Consider the following 25,582-nt stretch of genomic DNA (forward strand, 5'->3'; position numbering starts at 1 on the left):
TGTTAGTAATTAGCCCTAAGAGCCAATCATGAGATGATTAGGCTTTTTGGATTAATCATTGAGTTAGACTCGAATGAACCCACTCATTGGATTAAGTGTAATCCAAATTAGACTCATTGAGTTAAACTTAAATAGATCCAATTGTTGGATTGAGTCGAATTGCATGGGAATCAATAGGTTAGACTCATTGGGTGAACTTGAGTTCACCAAGGAAGTTGAATGGTCGAAATTCAACCATTGGATTGAATGGTTGATTTTGAGCCATTGGATTAGAAGATGAAAGGGTGAAGACTCTTGGTATTCCATGGGATGGCTATAAATATCATTTGGATGATATTTTTCATATATAAGATTTTTCATCACTTGAGAAGGTGAAAGGTCTCTTTGCTTCTTCTTCTTCCTCCTTTCCTTGCTTGGCCGAACACACCCTTGAATGTTGCTATCACAACCTTGTGTGTTCTTCTCCATCTTGTTGAGTTTGTGAGACAAACGAAAGCAAGGCTTGTTCATGTGGATACCGTAGAGGCGCGAACGCTTGATCGTGCTGTGATCCAAGCTGTCGGGAGATCGTGAGCACGCTTCAAAGGTATAACTCTATCATGTTTTTAGATCTAACTTAGTATAAGATTATGTTTCCCTTCGCATGGATCTTCTGGAGGAAATAAGTTTTTCCGCCGCGCGTTTGCGTGTTTAAGCAACCTATTCCCTAACATATCAGCACTCGTATGGATGTAATCCTTGTCACCGGTGAGTAGGTATCGAAGTAATCAAGGCATTCCTTTTGCTTGTACCCTTTGGCTACAAGTCTGGCATTATACTTGTCAATCGATCCATCAACTTTATACTTGCATTTTAGTATCCATTTACAATCTAATGGTTTAGTACCAGAAGGAAGGTCTACTAATTCCCAAGTATGGTTATTCATGATGAACTCAATTTCATTATTGTCAGCTTCCTTCCACAGTGGGGTGTTGGGACCAGAGAGAACTTCGCTTAATGTTCTTGAGTTCATTTCCAACATAAACTTCATGAAATCCGGCCCGAACGATTTTTCAACTCTAGCCCGTTTACTCCGACGTGGCTCTTCGCTTTGATTGTCAATATCCCTTTTCTGACAACTAAGTTTTGGAACATCATCTTTGTTAGAACTTCCGTTGTCATTACTTTGAACGTTTCCCTTTTTATTTGAGAACATTTCTTCAAAGAATATTGTATTATGAGATTCTATGGTTGTACCCACATGAAAATCAAGAATGTCTGACTTATGAACTATGAAACGATATGCACTACTGTTTTGAGCATATCCGACAAATATCGCATCGAACGTTTTAGGTCCAATCTTAACTTGCTTTGGCTTAGGTATTTCGACCTTTGCTAAGCATCCCCACACTTTCAAGTATTTGTATGATGGCTCACGGTCTTTCCATGGTTCATATGGTGGTTTATCATTTTTCTTATGAGGGATTTTGTTGATAATGTGGTTTGCTGATAAAATGGCTTCCCCCCACAAGTTCTGGGATAAGCTTGAATTTATCAACAAAGCATTCATCATCTCCTTTAGTGCCCGATTTTTACGTTCGGCAACACCATTCGATTGAGGTGAGTAAGGCGTCGTTGTCTGATGGATAATTCCAGATTCTGAACAGAATTCAGCAAACGACACATCATATTCTCCACCTTTATCGCTACGAATTATTTTAATTCGTTTATCAAGTTGATTCTCAGCTTCCATTTTATAGGTTCTGAAAGCTTCTAAGGTTTCGTCTTTACTTTTTAAAAGAAAGACATAACAAAATCTCGTGCAATCATTGATAAAAGTAATGAAGTACTTTTTACCTCCTCTAGTTTGCATCAATTTTAAGTCACATAGATCACTATGTACTAATTCTAGAGGAGTTGTCGACCTTTCCACTGAATGAAAAGGTAGTCTCGTCATTTTCGCTTCCACGCACACTTCACATTTGTGTGTTTCATCAACATTGATGTTTGGTAATAAATTTAGTTTGACGAGATGTTTCAGAGTATTATTATTGACATGCCCAAGACGATCATGCTATAAATTGAAACTCTCAATAACATAGTTGGAAGCTTTTATTTTATTACCATCAAAATCACGATGTACAGTCATTATAACCATCTTGAACAAATTTTATTCCAAATACCCCTTTCCTACGAAGACACCGTTCTTCGTAAGTACAAAGTTGTTGCACTGGAACACTAGTTTGAATCTGACTTTAACAAGTGCCGATCCAGAAACTAAGTTCTTCCTGATGTCAGGAACATGGAGCACATCAATGAGAGTTAGCTCCTTCCCATATGTCATTTTTAGAATTACTTTTTTGAGTTCAACAATCGGGGATGTCATGGAATTGCCCATATAGAGCTTTCTTCCACTTATCGGGGTGTACTTGGAGAATATCGCCTTGTCAGAACAGACGTGGCGGGTTGCTCCAGTATCGATCCATCACTGCTTCGGGTTGTCCATCATGTTGGCTTCAAACATGACCGGAGTGAGATCCATGGTGTTGAGATCTATGTCAGCAGAAGTTGCAACCTGGTTTGCAACATTCTTCTGACTCTTGGTTGTCTTCTTTAGGCGTCTGCAGTCCTTAGACATGTATCCCGACTTTCCACAGTTGTAGCACGTGCCCTTGAACTTCTTGCCTTGAGCCTTCTGTTTCAGTTGTTTCAGCTTCTTAGCTTTTGGTTCCATCAGGTTGGGTATTTCGTCGACTGTCCGCTTCGTTCCTCTAGAGTCGGATAATTTTCTATTATCCTCCTCTATCCGCAACAGCAGGATAAGGTCTTCAAGTCTCATCTCCTTATGCTTGTGCTTTAGGTAATTTTTGAAATCCTTCCATGACGGAGAGAGTTTCTTGATTACCACATCAACCTTGAATGACTCGTTCAGAGACATTCCTTTGGCGTCCAGATCATGCATTATCAGTTGCATGTCTTGGACTTGAGACGTGATGCTTTTGGAATCACCATTTTGAAATCCAAAAATCATTCGACGATGAATTTCTTCAATCCGACGTTTTTAGTTTTGTATTTCTTCTATAGCGATTCCCACAGAGATTTAATCGTCTCTATCATGCAAAATACGTTATATAGCGCATTGTCCAGCGCGTTAAGAACGTAATTGTGGCATAGGAAGTCACCCCGTGACCACGCATCGCGAGCAACCTTACTACCGGAATTATCTTCTGTAGCAGCTGGCGGGTCTTCATGCAGAAACCATACAAGGTTTAGTATGGTTAAGTAAAACAGCATCTTTTGCTGTCATCTTTTGAAGTCAGCACCGTTGAATTTCTCCGGCTTCTCAGCGTGAGGGATAGTGGTTGGTGCATCGTTGATCCCGGCCAAATCAGTTTGCCGATATCGTTTTACGATTGTGAGGTCCTCGAACCTCTGGATTTGCTCCTCGGTATTTGACATAGTCGATTTTAGTCGACTGTCGGGACTTCCGGGAGATTGCTGTCGGGAGGAAGCAAACTGAGTTATCGTCGAGGCTAGTGTTCAATACTATCTACGTAAAACGATATTACTCTGCTACGGTGCTCACGGATAACAGCAATTCATTTCCAAGATACAACGACGACGTCTCGAAATAGTAGCACTTTAAATTTTGAGATCGATGAACCTTCTCGTAGGCTTTTTGAACTCTTTTTATGCAAGAGATGGACGAATGGTTTGAATGCAAATGCTTTTTGAATGAATGATTTCCAAGAATGAGAGGGATCTATTTATATTGGGTGAAGAGGTAAGTAACCCTTGGTTTGGACTGATCTGGATCGTTCTCTTTAAAAGTCCTTTGATCTCAGCTATCAGATCTGAAGAGATATAACTCTTCAGATGACTTTTAATTTCAACCATCAGATCTGAAGAGATATTACTTTTCAAATTCTGATATGATCTCGTCCCTTGATATGAAGAGTTATAACTCTTCAGATCTCATCTTGATCTCAGTCGTTAGATTACAACATTTAATCTGACGTTTCAAATCAAGCCTTCCCCTTCAACGCCAGATTAGAATCCGACGCTCCAGATCGCATCTACTTGCAATCTGTCATCATCTTTGATCCGACGATCACTATCTGTTCGCCCAATCCAGTCATTGCTCTCTACACAGTCATGTGCCACATAGGCATTCCCTCGTTACCCAACATGCCACGTCACTGCCACATGGCATCACCCGACCATGCCACGCCACTGCCACGTGGAGCATAAATTAAAGCTCCTCACGACGATGCGTAGTGCGCCAACAAAGCGCCCATTGTGCGGGCTCGTAGGTGCGAGCACCTGCTCGCCCAAGGGTAGAGAGCACCTATGCTTTTGTATTAACAACATTAACACAACAACACATATAAGGAAATGCTGGCTCTCGCCGGTTAACGATATGGGACAAAAAAAACCTCATCTTTTTCCTTAATATTAATTTGAGCACATCTTCGAACAATTAATTTCTCATTCACTCGTAATCGGTTTTGAGCAAATTAATAGTCCAGATTTATCTATGTGAAACGTAGATTTCGATTTTGAAGTCAAACTTGACTTTCAACGATCGATGGCATCAAGATTTTGGTTTACAAAATTGTATCCAACAGCTTCTACCGGAAAATGAAGAACTTAGGTTACTGGGATCATGCCAGCCTTCGTAACGCCATTTGCGGGAAGTCCACAGCACTGCTCAGTGAATGAAGAAGGGGAAACTCGCAAGAGAAGAAGATGAAATGACCGACTTCCTCCTTGGAATCTTCCGCTTCCGCAACGCCTTCCATAGAAGAGGCTCCACTGAGGAAGGGATGAAAAGGGGTGCTTGCAGGAGAAGAATGCTTTGCCGTCAAAAGGCCCTAATTAGGCTCCACCGCCTTTTGTCCAGAATCGGGAAATGAGAGGGGCTCACTGCGCCGACGCAGAACGCTCCACCGTAGAAGATGAACCCTAGTAGAAGTCATCGTTCACAGAAGTCACCGGCATTGTCATCCATCGCGGGCTTGAGCAGATCGGAGAAGAGGAAGAGGGAGCTTCAAGTGTCGAAGATGAAGAAACGCCAACAGTTGGAAGAGAAAGAAAAACCTGAGCCAAGTTCTACACTGTGCTAATTCCCCTTTTAAGCTACACTAAACCAAACCAGTCACTGAACCAAACCGGTCGAGTTCATTTACAATAGAGTAAGGGTTTCTCTTTGGGCTTTTGTAATTGGGCTTCTAAATTGACTTCTTTTTCTCTGGATCCATTCTACCTATTTGGCAATTCACCCACACCATGACTTGATCAACCCGCATTTCTCCTCTCAATTGTTGTCTCTCTCAATTCCTGCAAAATACAGTATAATCAAATAATATCCAAAATATCCATAAATTGTACAGGAATTGAAATGGAGACTAACAACGATTCAACTACATGAAACACACTAAAATTATATAATTGGATACAAAAGAGGATAGAAATATCGAGTTATGATAATAAAATAATGTGTCCAGATGTCGATTATCAAAGGGTAAGGGTTAAGTAAGAAAAAGATAAACTAACTTATATACAAGAATTGAAATGGAGACTAACAATGATCCAACCACATAAAACACACTAAAATTATATAATTGAATACAAAAGAGGATAGAAATACTGAGTTATAATAATAAAATAATATGTCTAGATGTCGATTAACACAGGGTAAGGGTTAAGTCAGAAAAAGATAAACTAACTTAAAAATATTAACCCTAAAATGATCAAGAGAATAAAATAGAAATTGAACTTACTTAATTTTTTTCTTTTGAATCAATTGTTATTACTATTCCATTTTTGCATATCTTTTTCTAACTTTAACCTAGGTTGTCATTGGATCAAAAAAGAGAAAATTATTAGTTCAATTTTCACTAACGGTCTAATTCAGGTTTTGATGAATGACAATTGAGTTAAGTTATGTGTCTTTGTGATCTACTGCATTTACCGAGGGTGCAAAAATTGATGGGTCTAGGGGACCTGACACTAGAATGAAACTCAACTATGTCTAAGGACTCGATAGTTGGTTCAAAGCCTAGATAGGTCAAAGGGATGACCCGATATCTGGTGGGAAGTCTGACTGAGTCCGCAGGGCTTGATAGTTGACCGAAGTCTAGTTGGGTCTCCAGACCTGACAACTAGCGAGAAAACCTTGTGGGTTGAGAGGCTTGTCAATAGATTGTAAGTTGGTAAGTGAAGGTGAGTCACTGGAGAAGAGTGACTCAGTGAGGATGCATCCTAGTTGAGGGGACAATAGGCTTTGGTCTAATTTAGGTCTATTTCAAAAACATAAATTGAGACCCTGGCTAGATCCTAGTCCGAAAGACAGGGCCTAAGTCATAAATTAATCATATTATTATTGTGCTAACCTTGTTTTGCAAGTTAAATATTTTTATATTAGACTAATACTATTTGCAGGGCAAAGGGAGCACCAAGGCCTTTGGTGAACAGTACCCAAGGCGCCTTCCAGGCAACGGAAGGCACCTTGAATACTGTTCATGGAAGATGCCTTTGAAGGCTTGGAAGACGTCTTCCATCGGATAAAATCAAATTTCATCAACAATAAGGAGTGTTTGTCAGGATAGATTTTTGCCTATGAAAGGTGTCTTCAGAGCTATGAAAGAAGCCTTCCACACTCTATAAAAGAGCATATCGACCAAGACTTTTCAATCAACTCTTCTACAAGCTTCTACGCATCTATTTGAAGTTCCGACTGCTTTGACTTCCCATTGTTGCTCCGTTACGACGTTGTTGTGTATGACTACTGCTGAGGAGTCATCCAACACCAAGCCTAAGCTAATCATCCTCGAAAAGTATTGGATAATGATAATTTAAATTCTGTACTTAATTCCTATTTAAAAAGAAAGTGTAGCATATTACACTTATCCTATTTCTTTTTGTACTCGATTCTCTCTTTTAGTGGTTCTAGAAGAGGTTATTAGTGGATTATCCATCAATTGGTCTGTGAGACCTAGGTCTTGGAGTAGAAGTCACCGAAGGCTCCGTACCAAGTAAAATTGAACGTGTGCCTTTTACTTGTTTTTGTTTTCGTGTCTTTTCCACTACGTACTTATCTTTTAAAACAAAAAAAAAACTAGTTTTTAAAATCATGTTATTCACCCCCCCCCTCTCATGTGTGTCTTAATTCAACAATTAGGACCTTTAAAAAGTTCTGATATTTCTGATTATAGTGGTTGTAAACTGGCCAAATTTTATGCCTTACCATTTTTTAAAAGTTTTTATTTTTCTTCTACTCCATTTGATCTTATCTATTTTGATGTGTGGGGATCATCTCCTATTCCTACAAAAGGGGGGGGGGGTCAAGGTATTATATTTCGTTTATTGATGATTGCACTCGTTACTCTTGGGTTTATCTTATGAAATACAAGTCTAATTATCTTATCATTTTCAACAACTTTTGAGCTCTTGTGAAAACTCAACATTCTAGTGTCATAAAGTATTTTTATTATGATTTGGGAGGTAAATACACTTTAAATTATTTTTCACATTTACTTACTTTTGATGATACTATTCATCAAATCTCATGTACAGATACTCCTGAATAGAATGATGTTGTTAAACGAAAATATAGACATATTGTTGAAACATCTCATTCATTTTTATTGCCTACCAGTGTTCCTAGTACCTTTTAGGGGGAAGCAATCTTTACCGCTGCTCACATAATTAATAGAATTCCAACCTCACACAATTCAAACTTGTCACCTTTTAAAAAATTATATGGGCATGCTCCTATCTATTCCTCTTTACATATTTTTTATTGTACTTGTTTCATTTTCATCCACATGTCGAGCGTAATAAGTTAGTCTTTTAGTCTATTCTTTATATCTTTTTGGATTATAGTGTTAGTCAAAAAAGATATCGTTGTTTTGATCCCGTTAGTCAAAAATTGTATGTCTCTTGTCATATTATGTTACTTGAGCATATTCCATTTTTTTTCTATTTTGGCTAGTTTGTATAATATGACAAAGTCAGATCTGCTTTGTATTGATCTTTTCAATACCAACAATGAGGAAGCTTCACCCACAACTCCTACTGGTAGCTCAATTGAATCTAGTACTTTGATTCCCAAGATATCCGCTCCATATGCTCCTCCTTCTACCACTACCCAATAATCTCCTGAGGTTGCGGATGATCCTTCTCATCACCATCGTTAATCCACTCATGTTTGTAAGTCTACTAAACTACCAGATTTTGCTTACTCTTGTTATTCTCGTTCTTTTGCTTCATTTGTTGCATATGTTCATTGTCTTAATAAGCCTGTATCTTATAGAAAAGTTGTTCGTAACCCACTTAGGCAGAGTGCTATGGCTGAGAAACTAATTGTTTTGAATCAAACTTATAAATGGAATTTAGTACCGTTGCCACTAGGAAAATACACTATTAGTTTTCGTTGGGTATATAAGATCAAAATTAAATCTGATGGATCTATCGAATGACACAAAGCTCGTTTTGTTGGTAAAGGTTATTCTCAGGAGATGACATGGATTATGAGGAAACATTTGCTCCTACTATAAAAATGACGACTGCTCATACTCTGATTGTTGTTGCTTCTGTTTGTTGATGGAGAATATCTCATATAAATGTCAAGAATAAATTTCTAAATAGTGATTTTCTTGAAGAAGTTTATATGACATCTCCTCCTGGTATTTCACACCAACCTGATAAAGTTTGCAAGCTTCGTAAAGTGCTTTATAGTCTCAAATAAGTATCTTGTGCTTGGTTTGAGAAGTTCTCTACAATGATTGCTTCGCTTGATTTTCATTCTAGTAATTATGATTCAATATTGTTTGTCAGATGTACGAGTACAGGTCATATTCTTTTATCATTATATATTAATGACATGATTATTACTAGTCATAATTCTGATAGAATTGTTTCCTTAAAGTCTGAGTTGGCTTGTTGTTTTGCTATGAAAGATTTGGGTTACTACGCTATTTTCTGAGCATTAAAGTTGCTTATTCCTCGAAAAGTTATATTTTATCCTAGTTAAAGTATATATCTAATTTGTTTAAGCGTGCTCATCTTACTGATAATAAAGTCGTTGATACTTCTATTGAGACTAATGTTCAATATTCTCCATCTGATAACTCACCTTTACCAGATCCTAGTTTGTACAGAACTATTGTTGAAAACTTGATTTATCTCATTGTGACTCGTCTAGATATTGTATATGTTATTTATATGGTTAGTCAATTTGTCGCTGCACCAACTACAGTTCATTGGATTGCTGTTCTTCATATTCTCAGATATCTTTGGGACACTCAATTTTAAAGTCTTTTATTTTATTCTACTTCATCTCTAGAGCTACGTGCATATTCTGATGCTATATATCACAAATCCACCACTGACTTCTGTGTTTTTTTATGACTCCCTCATTTCTTGAAAGAGTAACAATAAGATATTATTTCTAAATCTTCCACAGAAGATCTAGAATGGATAAAATATGTTGAAATTAATTATCACATTACTCGTTTCTTGTCTGAGACTCTCAATACTTAAATATATTTTTATTTGTTTATAGTTTTAGGATAGTTTATTATTTTTTCTTTTATATTTTAGGTTAGGATTTTTAACTTAATTATATAATACTTTATACTCTCTATTTTCAATAATTTTTTCTCGGTTAACAATTTATACTCTTGTATGTATAATAGTTTTTCCTCATATAATAGTTTTAGCTTTTTCTTTTTTTTTTAGTTAATCAAATGACCATCATTTGTACCCGTGAAAGTTGGATTATTGAGAGAACTATTATGGAGTGTCTCTTTAGAAGATTTTAGCAGTGCAATACTCACATTGCTTATGTATTGAAGTGACTCATGCTTGATGTATTCAAGTGACCAGATAGTTGTCTCATAGCATGAAACGACTAAAACATGACAAAAAAACACAAATGGTTCAACCCAATTCTGAACCAAGTGACTAAATAACTGTGAAGTCAATCATCTATGCGATGACTGAGATCAGATTTGGCAGCCCGCAATAAATCGGGCACATCGCCGCGCTGAGTGGCCTAGGACTTTCCTAAATTGTCCGATCCCGTCACTTCAACCTACAAGTTTGCGGAGTTTATACTCTCTATTTTCAATAGTTTTTTCTCGACTAACCATTTATACTCTTGTATTTATAATAACTTTTCCTCGTATAACAGTTTTAGCTTTTTCTTATTTTTTCAATTAATCAAATAGACATCATTTGTACTCGTGAAAGCTGGATTACGGAGTGTCTCTTCAGAAGATTTTAGCAATGCAATGCTCACTTTGCTTGTGTATTCAAGTGGCTCATGCTTGATGTATTCAAGTGATCAGATAGTTGTCCCATAGCATACTTTGCTTGTGTATTCAAGTGGCTCATGCTTGATGTATTCAAGTGACCAGATAGTTGTCTCATAGCATGAAATGACTAAAGCACGACAAAAAAACATAATTGGTTCAACCCAATTTCTGAGCTAAGAGATTGAATAATTGTGAAATCAATAATCTACGCGATAATTGAGATTAGATTCGACAGCCCACCATCACACTGAATGACTTAGGACTTTTCTAAATTTTGTCCAATCCCATCACTTCAATCTATAAGTTTACGGAGCATAGCTCATATATTATTTTATAGAGCATTTTAAATCGAGAAATTAAAGTTGTGGGACTAAGTAACTCCAAACCGAATTAGGAGTACAAGTTTATTATAGCAAAATATTGTCAAAAAACTGACAAAAAAAAAAAAAAAGGGTAAGAAAAGGACAATGAAGGGCGAATGAGGAGTGACGGAGCTCTCGAAGCTTGCGCTCCAGAATCGGAAGGAGTGGAGCGAGAGTATGGGCGACAAACCGCTCTGGAACAAAGATTTAATCAACATCTCTTTGAATCCGGAAAAGTCGCCTACCTTTTTCCTCTGGATTTGGATCCCTTTCCTGCTCTTTCGGCTCCTCTTCTATAAAACGCCGACCTACTGCTACTGCTTCCGCCTCTGTGTTCTCAGCCATGGTGCTCGAGGGTCATCCCCAGACCAAGGTTGAGATCGGCATTCCATCGAACGATTCGTGCGCGCCGGCGGCGGCAGCGATCAAGTCCTCAAAGAGGAGCAGGCTGAATAAGACCCCTCAGCGCGGCCTCGGGGTCGCGCAATTGGAGCGTCTCCGCTGCCTCGAAGAGCAGCACAAGAACGCCGGCGACGCTTCTTCCTCCTTGGACCCCTCACAGCCTTTTGGACTCTCGCCGCCGCCACGGCCTGTAACCGATGCCGCCGCCGTGAATGAGCAGCAACGGCCGCACCAGCAACAGCCGCCAGGATTTTCCCCGACGCTTTGGGATGCTGTCGATCTTAACGATGATCCTTCAGTGAAGAAAATCGAAACCCCTTTTTTCAGTAGCAATGCCCGATCGGCAAACTTGGTCTACATGAAGCGGCAACAGCGACCGCCAACTGAACTGGTTGGCGAAGCTTGTTCTCCGATTCCTGGTCTGCTTTTACTTATTTGAAATGATGGATGTTGCATGTTTTGCAGGTGAATTCTTCTTCGACATTTCTCATGTCACCTGGAGTGAATCAGCCTATGGAGCCCCCTTCAAACCAAAACACCTCTAACAATTACGACTTGCTTTCTTGTTGGAGAGATCAGGGAAAGGTATGAGGAAGAACTTTTGGTTCCAATGTTGTATGTATGTGTTGCGTTGTGATTGTTGTTAATTTTGCTAGAATTTAGTAGAAATAGTTGGCAACAAGCTGTCTCACCCTTCTCACCTCGACAATCCCACGGCCTATTACCCTCAAAATCCTTTGCTCTCCAGAGACGATTACTGGCCACCAATTCCGTACACTTGCCGAAAAAGGTCAGATGGATGCTCGTCGACAAATGACAGTAATTTGGGAAAACATGAATTCCAAGCTATTAGGTACTTGATGATTTTCTTGTTGTTAAGTTGAAATTTAGCTTGTTTAGCAAAGTAACATGCTCCATCTCAGAGGAACCACTTCAACTTCCTTCATGGACATGAGGAGTTCGGATAGTTATAGTGAGAAAAGGAACAAAGAAGGTTGCAGGGGTAATGATGGTGTTCGTTTTAGCTTAGGTTCGGTCTCCACATCGAGTTCGCGATCTATTGGCAACCCTGCATATCGTCAGTATGATTGTCCTAATTTTGGATTGCAACATAATCAGGCAAGAAAAATACATGGTGTCTTTGTTTTTGGTGGATAGTAGTTTGAGTAAATTGTTTATATTCTGCAGAAAAGCTCGGACAATGTCTCTTCATCTAATGGAGTACTGTTCTATAATTTCCTGCCTCCTGGTCCAACTAGAAATGAGAAAAGAGCATCTGAGATGAGAGAACCACTAGCTGGTGGCATTGATCTCGACCTGAAACTTTAGGAGATTTTTGTGCTTTGGATGGATTCTTCGTACAAATAATTATTCCACGGTCATCTTTGGCTATTTATTGTATCAAGGTAACAACAACTATGTTTATTTCCAACCATTGTTCCTTTCATATGTTACTTCTTTTCCTAGTTCAGTAGTCTCGCCATTCGTTGAGTAAAACATTAGTTTTGTGTTTATTTGTGGAAATCGTTAGTTTTATCAATGTTTCTTTCCTTAGTGTTCGTTGACTTTAAAGTCAAAATGGTTCACTATTATAATTCTATCTTCATTCATTGGTCTGATTCTTGATGACAAACTAAAGAAGTATTGTTAATAACTTTGTCAAACAATGCAATTAGATAAGTGGATCAGTGATTTTATGATAACAATTTGCATAAATGGTGAATTCCAATGCATACAAATTCTAAATTAAAATAGATAAAACAAGTAGATGCCTTAATGATATAGGTGTTTATCTCTTCATGCCCTAGATTTTTAAATGGAAGCACACCTACTTTTGTGTGTTGCTACTTGCTTATTCTTGCCACTCCATAATCTGCAATTTGAGTACAACTTAAGCATCAGCCTAATTGCTCTTATTATCTATTGGAAGCACACCTAACTACTCTCAAATAAAACTTTTTATATCCCATCTTTTTTGTGTAAACACAGTCATCTTAGCATTTTTATCCATGTCACATTTAACTTTTTGTCTCTTTTTCAGAAATGGATGAAAAGGCCATGCGAATGAAGAATTCCCATGGCTCAACTTGAAATGGAGAGAGTTGTTCACTTAACTACCAGAAACCTTTTGATGTAGCGTAATAAGATATTGATCTAGTGAATGTGTAAACTGGTATTTGATGAGAGGCCAAGAGTGGTGCATGATCATATGATCCAGAACTCTCTGACCTCCACAGCCACACTACCTGCTTTCTTAGGTTGGTTACAGTGTCGCTAACAAATGTGTCCTCCCCAATCTATTGGCAGACAAAGTGGCTGAGTTGATAGAGTCAGACACCAATGAATGTCTTGCTGCACACATGGAAAGGATCATGAATTTATAAGAGAAAGATATCTCCATTGGTACGAAGCCTTTTGGCTAGAGTCCAAAAATAAAACCATGAGGGCTTAGGCTCAAAGTGGACAATATCATATCATTGTAAAGATATCTAAATTCTTTTAGTCTTAACAATTGGTATCAAAGCTCAGACTGTCAGAAGGTCTAACCCTAGAGTCATGGTTCAATCGAGTTATGTGGATGGAATATTGACCTCTAATGAAGGAAGTGGGGGCTCCCATGTCTGGATCAAGACAACCAGATATCAGGCAAAGTAGTCCTAGTAGGTCAGGTCCTAGTAGATTGGTCGGACCGAGGGACATGATAGGCTTGAGGAGGAGGTACTTTGTTTGAAGGGGGATTGCTGGTTTGAATTGGTTGCATCCCACAAGAAAAACACATGGAAAGGATTATGAACTTATAAGGGAAAGATATTTTTATTGGTATGAGGTCTTTTGGATAGAGCCAAAAACAAAACCATGAGGGTTTAGACCTAAAGTGGACAATATCATTCCATTGCGGAGATATCTAAATTCTTTTGGTCCAAATAGTGTCATGGTGGAAGAGAACGAGAATAGGAAATCCATGATTAGCTAATAACAATAGAAATAGAATTGGAGATATAAAGGTAATCAATAGATTATATCCATCAGCCCTGGGTCTGTCCAGTTTGGGCAGACCAAAAACATTGGATAAATTAGAATCTTTTCCTTGCATTCATATTTTCTGCTCAGTTGTCCATCGTTCTACATACTACACTCTCATCAACTAGCACTAAGAAGTTTTATCTTACATATGATTAGTGAGTTCATCTAATATTAACATAAAGAGACAATGATTCATATCACATCAATTTCTGTCCCTTTATTCCAGCATCCTGCTTACAGAAGCTGCATTTTATCTTCAGCAAAGTAGTTAAGTTTCCGAATCATTTTCGTTAAACTAGAGGAAACCGAATTGTGATTTCTTCACTAACAAGTCATATTTGTTTGCATAGGGAGACTTGAATCACTAGAGGAGTTTCAGCACAGTGGACAGGCAGCGACAAGCACCGCACCCAAAATTTCAGCTACACCTTGTTGATGGGTCAAGAACAATCCATCATTCGCTTGATTCAAATTAATCGTATGGACAACCATATAAAACAGAGTAACGGTGTATCAAACGTTAAGATCTCTACTTCAATATTTGTCGTTTGTTCAGTGTCTTTTCTGATGGATTAAATGTATCCCATGCGGTTGTAATTCTTCTTTCTTTAGTAAAAGTGTAAAACCCACAGAGTGTTCCAGTTATGATGCAAGTGAGAATGAAAGACGCTGAACTTTTTCAATGGGAGCATCTAATGTCTTTGCAACTCTTCCTGGTGAAATTACCAAAGCTCTGATTGTGCTAGTTGATCCACACAAAATAGCTTTGATAGGAGAATATCTTAGCTCATCTCAATTGCCCACATGCATGCAACTGGTGTTTTGTGTTACGATTTAAGCATGAACTTATCGCTAAGCTGACTATGAGCTAGAACACTTACCATAAGGTATCGAGCCTCTGTTGCTTGCAATGTGCTGGGGGTGTCATAGATCTAAGAGCCTCAATTGCTATTGGTGCCGAGAAAGTCATCCTTGTTTGTTTGCTCTAAAAATATGTCAAACTCAATTTGGCGTGGCTCACTTATATTCTTTGTTGTCGAAAAAACATTTCAACTATTTGTAATTGGTAACTTTTAGATAGGATAAAGAAAATTAATGCTAATAGAGACATTGAAACTACTAGGCAAGTTTCATGTAATTTTTTTTCCATATTATTCTACATTATTAGTCTACTTAGTCATTCCTCTAAATCTAGAAAATATAGATAAGAATTATTGCCCTCTCCGTGGAGAGCTACATGCATGAAGATGAAAGGAGAGAGCAAGTAAAATGAGGAAGGTGTGACTATCGTCTCCATGCTACTCTTTTCCCACACTTTATTCCATTTTTATAGTTAGGTAACATTTAGGATTTATTTTATTCATAATTACGCTCACGCCCCTCACAACCCTAGGAACGCAAATCATAGATCAATATATAATTTACCATGACTAAGACATGGGAAATTTTCTTTCTTACGTATAGGATTTTTTTTTCAAAAAAGATAAATATGATAGCATCTTCAAGTTATAGTTATATAAAGAAAGATAAATCATGGATTAATTTATAATCAACCGTTAAATTGATTAGAGATAGGAAAATTTGGTATGCACTCCTTGGGAATTGATCTTTGCTCTATTATAGGAGTGCGGATCCTCTGATCCGCAAAACATGAATCAGAGGATGAACCATTCTCCACTATTGGTGGAGAGTGATGACCCCCACTTATTTTACAGATGGGGTCATCACTCTCTACCAATGGCCCATCCTCTGGTCCACGTTTTACAGACCAGAGGATCTGAGCTGCTATTATAGTAAGTCTATCGTCCTCTAGCTCACTAAGCATCTCGTGGGGACGGTAGAATTTTATTTATTTAAAAATAATAATAAATCAGATAACACCAAATCTAGGATGACTAATTCGACCTGTCAAAAATTTCTCACCAATAGAATTTCTTTTGTTGGATAAATACTACAAAAGTTTTCTAGTAGTGAAATTTATTTTATTGTGTAAAAGAGTGAAATCCACCATCTTAACCACCCATCTCCCACGACTATCTCACATCATTAGGAGAAAATAAATTAAGAGAAAATAAATTAAGAAACTAAAATTAGTCATCTCTTAATCACATAAGAGGATAATTCATCTATCATTATCATAATTCAACTCTTACTCAGTATTATAAATCTACCATATGACGGTGGAAATAAATGCAGAGGACCTCAAGAGAGAAGAAACCAGCTGGAGTTTCACGGGGCGAAGAACCAGCCAACCTCTTAGGATGAGGATGGTTAGCCTCCATTAATGACCCACACCCCACATCTCCACCTTCTCAAGTCTTCTGCGCCATATGGAAAGGCAGGACAAAACACATGGGAACAAAGCCAAATCTTCACAATACATCTATGGACTACATCAAGCTTTATGATCTTGAGAAATTTATCAAAACAGTTGGGGACAAGTCTCCATTCTCAGCATGTGATTCGTCCTTGAGCCAGACAATCCATGTTGAATCTTTCCTTTCTTTGTCACTGTTGTGTATAAAGTCCCAGCTATAACTGCTTTCCTCCACTCAACTACCTTCCCCTTTCCAACCCAAGCAAGCAAAACATGTTCCTCTCGGGTGCAAAGTCCAGTTTCCAGGCCTTTTGTCTTGTTGACTGCTTCCATGGGGAAAGCAGTGGCTACAGCCTCCCCAGTGACCTCCTGCCATCTCCGGGGGCACATATATCAACCAGTCAGTGAAGCTGAGGAGGTTCATGATATCGCCGTTCGATCCTCGTTACAGGTGAAGCACTGAACAATAGAATGATGGCATTCATCATTAACCTGCTGACTGACTGACTGACTGCTTAATCTTGAATCGATTCACAGAGCATGGCAGATGTTCCTGATTCTACTTGTCATTTATTCAGCCTGGATTTGCTCATTTGAATTAGCTTCCCTGAGATATATAACTCCCAGCAAAGCTTTTATGGATTGAGAACATTCTCAGCAGTTTCTTCGCAATTGATAGTTGGGAACAAGCTATCTCGGCCTTCTCATCTCGACAATCTCACGGCTTATTCTCCTCAAAATCCTTTGCTCTCCAGAGATGATTACTGGCCACCAATTCCGTACACTCCCGAAAAAGGTCAGATCGATGCTCGTCGACAAATGGCAGCAATTTTGGAAAACACGAGTTCAAAACTGTTAGGTACTTGATGCTTTTCTTGTTGTTAAGTTGAAATTAATTAGCTTGTTTAGCGAGGTAACATGCTCCATCTCAGAGGAACCGCTTCAACTTCTTTCATGGACTTAACGAGTTCGGATCATGAAAAGGAACAAAGAAGGTTGCAGAGGAAATGATGGTGGTTTTTTTAACTTAGGTTTGGTCTCCACGTCGAGTTCGAGATCTATTGGCAACCCTTGGTATCGTCAGTATGATTGTCCTAATTTCAGCTTGCAACATAGTCCGTATGTTGTTCCACTTAAGCTCTCAGTACCTTACCAGCATTGTTACTATTTACACTTTATTATAATCACTTGTTAATGATCATTCCACATCTGTTTTCAACAAGTAAATCTACTGTGAAGTAAATTGTCAAAGCCAAATCCTCAAGAGTGTGAAGTAAATCTACTTATTTGACACATAAGTCGAATCCTTCATTGGTGATGTACAACAATAAAACTATCTGCATCCTATGCTACTGTGTCTTTGAGTGATTAAGATCTCTCATAAAGGGCTAGACTTAAAAAATTTATTTTATAGCATTTATTTCATAACCATTTACTGCCTTTAAGGTTTGCAAATTAAAGTGTTATTACACTTTGTGTTTACACTATAGTTCATAGGATTGTGATGATCTATTTGAAGTCAGGATCTGAGCCGTAGGATTAGATCGGTGAGGATTGAATCGGTAGAATCAGATCTTTAGGGTCCAGAATCTTTGGGTTAAAAAAAAAAAAAGGGTCATAAGATGTCCTAGTTTAAAGGGCAACAAAATAGCCTAATAAAAAATAAATAGAATTGTTGCAACATATGATCATACCGTTTTATCGATCCTATGTGATCCCACTGATTTTGTTCTGATTTCATTAAAAAAAAATTCTAAACAATTCCGAAAGGATTTGGTACTTTTAGACAGTAGGATCCTACTATCAAGATGAAGATTAGTTAAATCATAATTTATATTCACTATAATTAATTTAAGTAACTACCATAATAAAATAATGTAATTATTTTAAATTTAAACTACTTTTAACTTTCTTTCATGCCAAAAGTTTCACTGTTAGAAAATATCTCAAGAATATGTCAAGGAATACAACCTAAAGAACAACATGATACTCTTGCATGAGACCATAGTTTCTAGGATCACCATCCTACGTAAAATTAATTTAGAATTAGAATTAGATTGGTCAGAATCGAATTTGTTGGATAAGGATACACGTGATTTTAAAAATTTCTCCTTTTTTTTAAAAAAAAAGTGATTTTAAAAATTTCTCTTTTTGTTTTAAAAAGTGAGTACGCAGTGGAATTAAAGTACAGAAACAAAAAGTCAAAACATAAGTACGCAAGCGATTTATTTGGTTCAGAGCTTTCGGCGACTCCTATTGCAAAACCCAGGTTTCGCAGAACTATCGATGGATAATTTACTAATAACTTCTTTTGGAATAGCCGAAAGAGGGGATCGAATACAAAAATAATAATAGGAACACTGTAACACACTACACTTTCCTTTTAAGTAATAATTAAGTACACGAAAAGAACTTTATTACCCAACACTTGTTGATAATCGGATCAGGCTCGGTGTTGATCGGCTCCTCAGTAGTAGTCGGGGGCAGCAGTGTCATAGCAAAGTAGTAATAGGAAATGAGAGCAGTTGGAACACCAAACAGATGTGTAGAAGCTTGTAGAATTGATGTTGAAGAACTCTTGGTCGAAGTGCTCTTTTATACGAGATGGAAGGTGTCTTCCATAGCATTGAAGGAGCCTTCAATGCCAAATTCTATCCCATTAAAAAGCGGCTCCTTATCGTCGATGACGTCTCTATCATATATGACCGAAGGTGCCTTCCGAGCACTTGGAGGCGCCTTCCATGAACAGTACTCAAGGCGCTTTCCGTTGCCTAGAAGGCGCCTCGGGTACTGTTCACTTGAGGTTTTTGTGCTCCCTTTGCCATGCAACAAGTATTAGTCCAACATAAAAATATTTAACATGTAAAACAAGATTAGCACAATATATAATAATAAGCAGTAATAATTAGTTCATGTCCTTTCAAGACCAGAAACTAATCTGGATCTCAGTTTAGGAATCTAAAATTGACCTAAACTGGACCAGTGCCTAAAGTCTAAACTTGGACTCGTCCTCATCGGAACTCTCTTCTCCAGTAAATTACCTTCACTTACCAACTTACAGTCTACTGACTAGCCTCTCGACCCACTAGGTCTTCTCGTAGTTATCAGGTCTGTAAACTAAAATAGACTTCAGCCAACTGTCAGACTCTACGGACCCAGCCGGACTTTCCGCCAGATATCAGATCGGCTCTTTGTTCTATTTAGACTTCATACCAACTATCAGGTCCTCAGACCTAATTGGATTTCATTCTGGTATCAGGTTCCCTAAATCCGTCAATCCCTGCACGCTCGGTAAATGCATTAGATTAAAAAAACACCTAACTTAACTCACTTGTCATTCTTCAAAACTTGAGTTAAACTGTTAGTGCAAATTACACCAACAATCTCCCCATTTTTGATGCAATGACAACCTGAGTTAAAGTTATGAAAAATAAGTGCATAAAAACAGTTAGAGAAAAATAATGCATAGAATAACTTGATAGGCATAAGTTTATTCTTTGTTTCTTCTCTTGATCATCTATTCTTTTTCTAACTTAGGCACATTCTTTTTCTAACTTAATCCCCTACTGTCCCCTTTTGGTATTCATAAAAAAAAATATATAAAATAGAATTCGTAAGTGTACAATTTATGAAAAATGTGATAAAACTTTCAGAGTAAGCATGACAAGTAATAAAACTTTCAAAGTAATCACAAAAATCAACAGGTTTATTAGAGGGAGGAGTTTAATAAAATTTTTCTAATGTATTTTGAAAGATTTTTAAACTTTTTCAAAAAGTTTTCAATATTTTAAAAATTGAATTTACAAAATAAAAAATAAATCATTTGAAAAATTAAATTTTGCAAGAATTTTACACACTATTTTTCAAGATAGATTTCAAAATACTTATTTTAAAAAAAATTATTGCAAAGTAATTTCAATTGTTCAAGGCAACTTTTGAAAAGCTTTGAAAATTATCTTTCCAAAATATTTTTTGAAAGTAGTTTCGAAGAATTTGTACAAGCAAAATAATTTTGGAAATATTTATAAAATAGTTGTCAAAAACAAAATTTTTAAAAGGTTTTTCAAAGTGAAAAAATAACCTTTGTAGAAAATTTTTTAAAAATATTTTTCAAAATATGTTTAAGCAATTTTTTCAATATAATTCTCAAAACACTTGTATTTTATTTTTCAAAACAGATATTTTGAAAAAGTGTAAGAATTTTTACAAAGCAAGTTTTAAAAGTATTTTGAAAAAAAGTCTTCACAAAGATTAAGTAAAATACCATCAGTGTAACTTTTGAAAGTAAATTTTTCAAAGCAAATTTTGAAAGATCTAGCCAAAATATTTTTAAAAAATTTGAGTAAGTTTCATAATTCTTTTTTTTGGTTTTCAAAAAGTAATAAGAAAGGAAATAAATTATTTTGAAAGTAGTTTTCAAATATCCTCCTCCTGAACTTGATATTAAAAAAATATTCATTTAAAAATTATATTTTAAAATTATTTTTAAATGTCTAACCATTAGTTACTAACTAACTATTAGAATATAGTAGTATTCACTTGGTTAGTCAAGTTAAGTACTAATATTCAGTTAGAAATTTACTGAAAGAGGAGTACTTAACTTACTTTTTATATTTTTCAACTAGACTTATATTGATACACTGATGTAAGTATCAAAAATCCAAGCAAAAGGCCTACACATCTCACGTTATTCTAAGTTTTTGAATACACAATCAAGGTAGACCTAGTGTGTTTGTGAGATACTCGTTATCTAGATCTATAGGATCATGCTTTCTAGAGGATTGTCCTAGACTAAGGTTAAAATAAATTTTAAAATACTAGGAAAAGGTAATTTTTTTTAGAAAATATTAGTAATTAATTTTTCTAGAATTTGAAACAAAACATAGTTAATGTAAGTCCTAGTCTATGAAGCACATTTCTAATTATCAACGTAAATTGCTAAATTCACTTTCAGGAAGGGGTTCGGTATATATGTTAGTTAAGTTTAACTTGGACTCAATGTAATTAAGTTCAATGTCTCCTTTAGTTATATGATCCCTAATAAAGTGGTGCTTAACTTCGATGCGTTTGGTTCTTGAATAATGCATTAGTTTTTTTTATTAAGTTAATTAAGTGAATATTATCAATTAATACGTTTATATTTTTAAAGTTTAGATTGAAGTCTTTTAGGGTGTGCATCATCCATAATAGTTGTGCAAAATATTTTCTACAAAATAAGTTTTTAAAGTATTTCAAAACACTTTTATTTTTAGTTTTCAAAACAAACATTTTAAAAACATATTTCTAACAAGTTTTGAAAGTAATTTTTTCAAAGCACATTTTGAAAAGAGTTTTTCAAACCAATTTCTTTTGCAAAGTATTTTTCAAAAACAAACATTTTGCAAAGCATTTGTAACTATTTTTCAAACAATGTTTACAAAGGGTTTTCAATGTAAATTTTAAAATAATTAAGTTGATCATACAAATTCTCCCCTTTAAATTGGCACTCCCTCTTAATCTGATACTTGTGGTTATCAAGGAGCTCTATCTAATTATTTAAATTAGTCAGGACGTATTTTTGGAAGATTAACCTAGGATTCATGTTAATTAAATTTTATAATTGGATACTAATATTTTATTAAATAAGATTTAAGTTAATTGATTGGTAATTTCATTGATCTGAATTAGGTTAGTTTAAAGTTTTAATTAGGTTAAATTAAATTAAGGTATTAATTAAATTATGTTTTCAATTGAGATTACCTAAATTATCAGTTAAGGTTAGATTAATATTTTGAGTTTAATTCAATTAAGAATTTAATTCAGTTTTAAGTTTAAGTTAATTAAATATTTCATTAATTTAATTAATTGCTTAATTAATATTTAGATTTAAATTAATTAATTTAAGTGAACTTTAAATTTAAATTAAGGTTAAATTTAAGCTTAATTAATTTAGGATTTCATTTAAGTTTTTATAGTTTCTAGTTAAAGTTTTATTTTATAGATTTAAAATGGTTTTAAACTTAGCTTTTAATTAATTAAAACTAAGTATGGTTGACAAATTTTAGATTTAGTTAAATGTTTAAGCTTGGTTTCAAGTTTATTTTATTTTAGCATGAGTAATTGATTTTAGATTTTATTTTAAGCAAGATTAATATTTTAATTTAAGTAAATGTTTTAATTAAGTTTTTTTTTATTTTAGTTAAATGTTTAAATTTTAACTAAGTTTTTGAGATAATAATTTTTTAAAATTTTAAATAATTTTAAGTGATTTCAAAATAATTTTTTTCAAAATATTTTTGAAAGAATTTTAAAAGAGTTTTTAAAATATTTTGTAAGGATTTTTAAAACATTTTTTAAAAGAGTTTTTAAAAATATTTTAAAAGGAATTTTTATTAAGTTTTAAAAGAATTTTTAAAATATTTTTAAAGGATTTTTCAAATAATTTTGTTAAAATATTTTTAAAGGATTTTTTGAAGAATTTTTAAAGGATTTATAAAATAATTTCTAAAAGATTTTTTTCAAAATATTTTTAATGGAATTTTCAAAATAATTTTTCAAAATATTTTTAAAGGATTTTTAAAATATTTTTTAAAATATTTTTAAAGGATTTTATAAAATATTTTTTGAAAAAAAATTTAAAGGATTTTTAAAAGAATTTTTTTAATATTTTTTAAAGAATTTTTAAAATAATTTTAATTTTAATTTTAATTTTAATTTGAGTGTAATTTTAATTTTTGTTTAAATTTAATTTTATTTAATTTTAATTTAATTTGTTAATTTAATTTTGAATTTATTTTTAATTTTTAATTTTTAATTTTTAATTTTTAATTTGAATTAAATTTAAATTTATTTTTAAATTTTAGTTTGAATTTAATTTATTTTTTTTTTAAAATTAAAATTTTATTTTTAACCTTTTCATCTCACTCGATCTATATTTTCAATCAAGAGAATCCTGTAATTTTGCGAGATGAGTTAATTTGAATTTTATGGTTTGGTTTAACTTGTGTTAGATTTAAGTTTATTTTTGGATTCAACAAGTAAACATTTTTTGGAGAAACGTCTAGGTGGTGAGTCATCTGGACATTATTTGAGTAACCACGCCTTAAAAAAATTTTAAATAGTTTTGTCTACTAAACTTAATACAAAACTTTGGTCTAACCAGTTAGAATTACTAAGAGGTAGCTTCAGTTAGTTCTATTAAACCAAATGCACCAGGTCGAAGTTATATCTTCTTAGATATACATAGACAGATCTTCCCTAACTTACTATCATCCAAAACTTCTCTAGTACTATTTGTCAAGTTAAACTTTTGTCTCTTATTACTCTAGTCCTAATTATCCAATCGAGTAAGGTTTATCTTTTTAAGGTGTCAACTAATTTGGAGTCTCCCTTAAATTATTGCTCTTGTATTTTATTTTTGATTTATGTTTATTTTCTTTATAATTATAATAAACTTGATTATAGTTTGAGTTTATATTAATTTTATATTTATTTAATTTAAGTTTAGTTTTTTTATTTATTTGGTTTCATTGAATTTAGCTTAGAGGGTTTAATTTTTGAGATTAAGGTTGAGTTATTTGGTTTATTTTGATTTAGTTTTAGGTAGTGTTTTTTATTTTTAGGTACATAATATTTATTTGGTCATACTTGCATGGTTAGACATGCTTTTGGAATCCAAGCTTTGGTATAAATGTTTTGTTAGTTGAGCTGGACTTATATCCGAGTCTGGATTTATTATACACAGCTCTTTGTGATCTAAGTATCATATCAAGGTACTTGGATCTAGTTGTGATTTTTTTTAGAAGTTGTTTTAGTTCAATTACTTGCCTTTTAATTAGGAATTGCCCTCCTCAAGTTTTGCAACTTGAGTTGGGATTCCAACTTGAATCCACTCAGTCGTTGAGGTTAATTTTAGTTGTTAATTAAGTGTTTTATTTTCTATACTTAATTCTTTATTTGATTTTCAAAAATAGTCAATTTCCTATATAAACATGCACTTATTTTGAAAAACTTTTTGCTTAAAATAGATTGTATCTCATTGGAACCTTCGAAAACAAGTGTGGACTCGTGGTTCGATTTGGGTTTAGACTTGTCTTTTGATTCACTTTCTGATTCTGGTCTGTATGCCATCAGCGTGAGGTACTTGGTGTGCTTTAGTTAGTCGCTATTTAATTTTTCTGTGGATGATTCGTCTCAGGTTGCCTTAAGGGCTTTCTTCTTTTTGAGATTTAGGCAATCATGCTTATAGTGTCCCTTCTTATTGCATCCAAAGCAGGTGACTTTTGCCTTGTTAGAAGTGGACTTAATCTTCTGCAGATCCTTTTTGGTGAAGTCTTTCTTTCTCCTATTAAACTTTTTTTTACTAGGTTCACTAGGTCTTCTTCATTGTCTGAGACTGGGTCAGACTCATCTTTTGGTTCTGGTTTGGTTTTGGACTTTTCTTTGAACGATCTTGTAATGAGAGCAATACCCTTCTCGGCTAGTTTGGCGTTAGTCTGTTCGTGCAGTTCTAGTTCACAGAAAAGTTCATCTAATTTTAATTTAGATAAATTCCTCAAAATTTTATAATCATCCACGATAGATGCCCACAGTCCATTTCGAGAAAATGCTTTTAAAGTATACTTTATTAGATCTCGATTTTTCATCTGGTGACCGATTATGTGGAGCCCATTGAGGATGTTCATGATCCTTGCGTGCAATTGATTTGTAGTCTCTCATTCTTGCATTTTGATATTAAATAGCCTATTTAAAAACAAATCTCTTTTAGTTACCTTTACGTTGTTGGTCCCTTCGTATAGTTCTATGAGCTTGTGCCACAACTTCTTTGCGTTCTCGTGTGGTCCAACATGGTTCAACTTGTTGGATCGAGACGCACATGAGAGGGGCGGGGGTGAATCATGTGGTTTTCAAAATTCTAACTTTTTTATTTTGAAAAATAAAGTGCACGGTGGGAAAAAAAATAGACAAGAAACAAAAAGTAAAAGACACGACACAAGCTATTTTACTTGGTTCGGAGCCTTCAGCGACTCTTACTCCAAGATCCAGGTCCCGTGAATCTATCGATGTGTAATCCACTAAATGTCTATTCTAGAACCGTTGGAAGAGGTAATCGAGTATAAAAAATAGGGACAGTGTAACAACCTACACTCCTCTTTTAGAGTAGTAGTATAAAGAATACAATACTAATAAAATGTTAC

The 25,582-nt window shown here is 35.0% G+C and overlaps 1 protein-coding gene and 1 long non-coding RNA gene across 2 annotated transcripts; both read left to right on the plus strand.

The window, feature by feature from the left end:
* The first annotated feature begins 10,764 nt into the window (after positions 1-10,764).
* LOC122017907 lies at positions 10,765-14,772 on the plus strand. Its single transcript, XM_042575623.1, has 6 exons — positions 10,765-11,456; positions 11,531-11,650; positions 11,722-11,918; positions 11,989-12,184; positions 12,254-12,471; positions 14,440-14,772. Exons 1-5 carry the CDS (start codon positions 11,007-11,009, stop codon positions 12,392-12,394), a joined length of 1,104 nt encoding a protein of 367 aa, XP_042431557.1. The 5' UTR covers positions 10,765-11,006; the 3' UTR covers positions 12,395-12,471; positions 14,440-14,772.
* A 1,891-nt stretch (positions 14,773-16,663) lies between these two features.
* On the plus strand, positions 16,664-17,652 carry LOC122017443. Its single transcript, XR_006121350.1, has 3 exons — positions 16,664-16,857; positions 16,944-17,265; positions 17,339-17,652. It is a non-coding gene; the product is annotated as an uncharacterized LOC122017443 (long non-coding RNA).
* Positions 17,653-25,582: the final 7,930 nt, after the last annotated feature.

This window comes from Zingiber officinale, chromosome 8B (genome assembly GCF_018446385.1).
Source record: "Zingiber officinale cultivar Zhangliang chromosome 8B, Zo_v1.1, whole genome shotgun sequence".
Lineage (NCBI taxonomy): Eukaryota > Viridiplantae > Streptophyta > Magnoliopsida > Zingiberales > Zingiberaceae > Zingiber > Zingiber officinale.

Bases quoted from the DNA above. Each gene is read 5' to 3' on its own strand.
- LOC122017907 (XM_042575623.1), top strand. From the start codon at position 11,007: ATGGTGCTCGAGGGTCATCCCCAGACCAAGGTTGAGATCGGCATTCCA. The intron at 11,919-11,988 runs GTACTTGATGAT...GCTCCATCTCAG, and splicing joins CATGAATTCCAAGCTATTAG to AGGAACCACTTCAACTTCCT. The intron at 12,185-12,253 runs GCAAGAAAAATA...TATATTCTGCAG, and splicing joins TTGGATTGCAACATAATCAG to AAAAGCTCGGACAATGTCTC.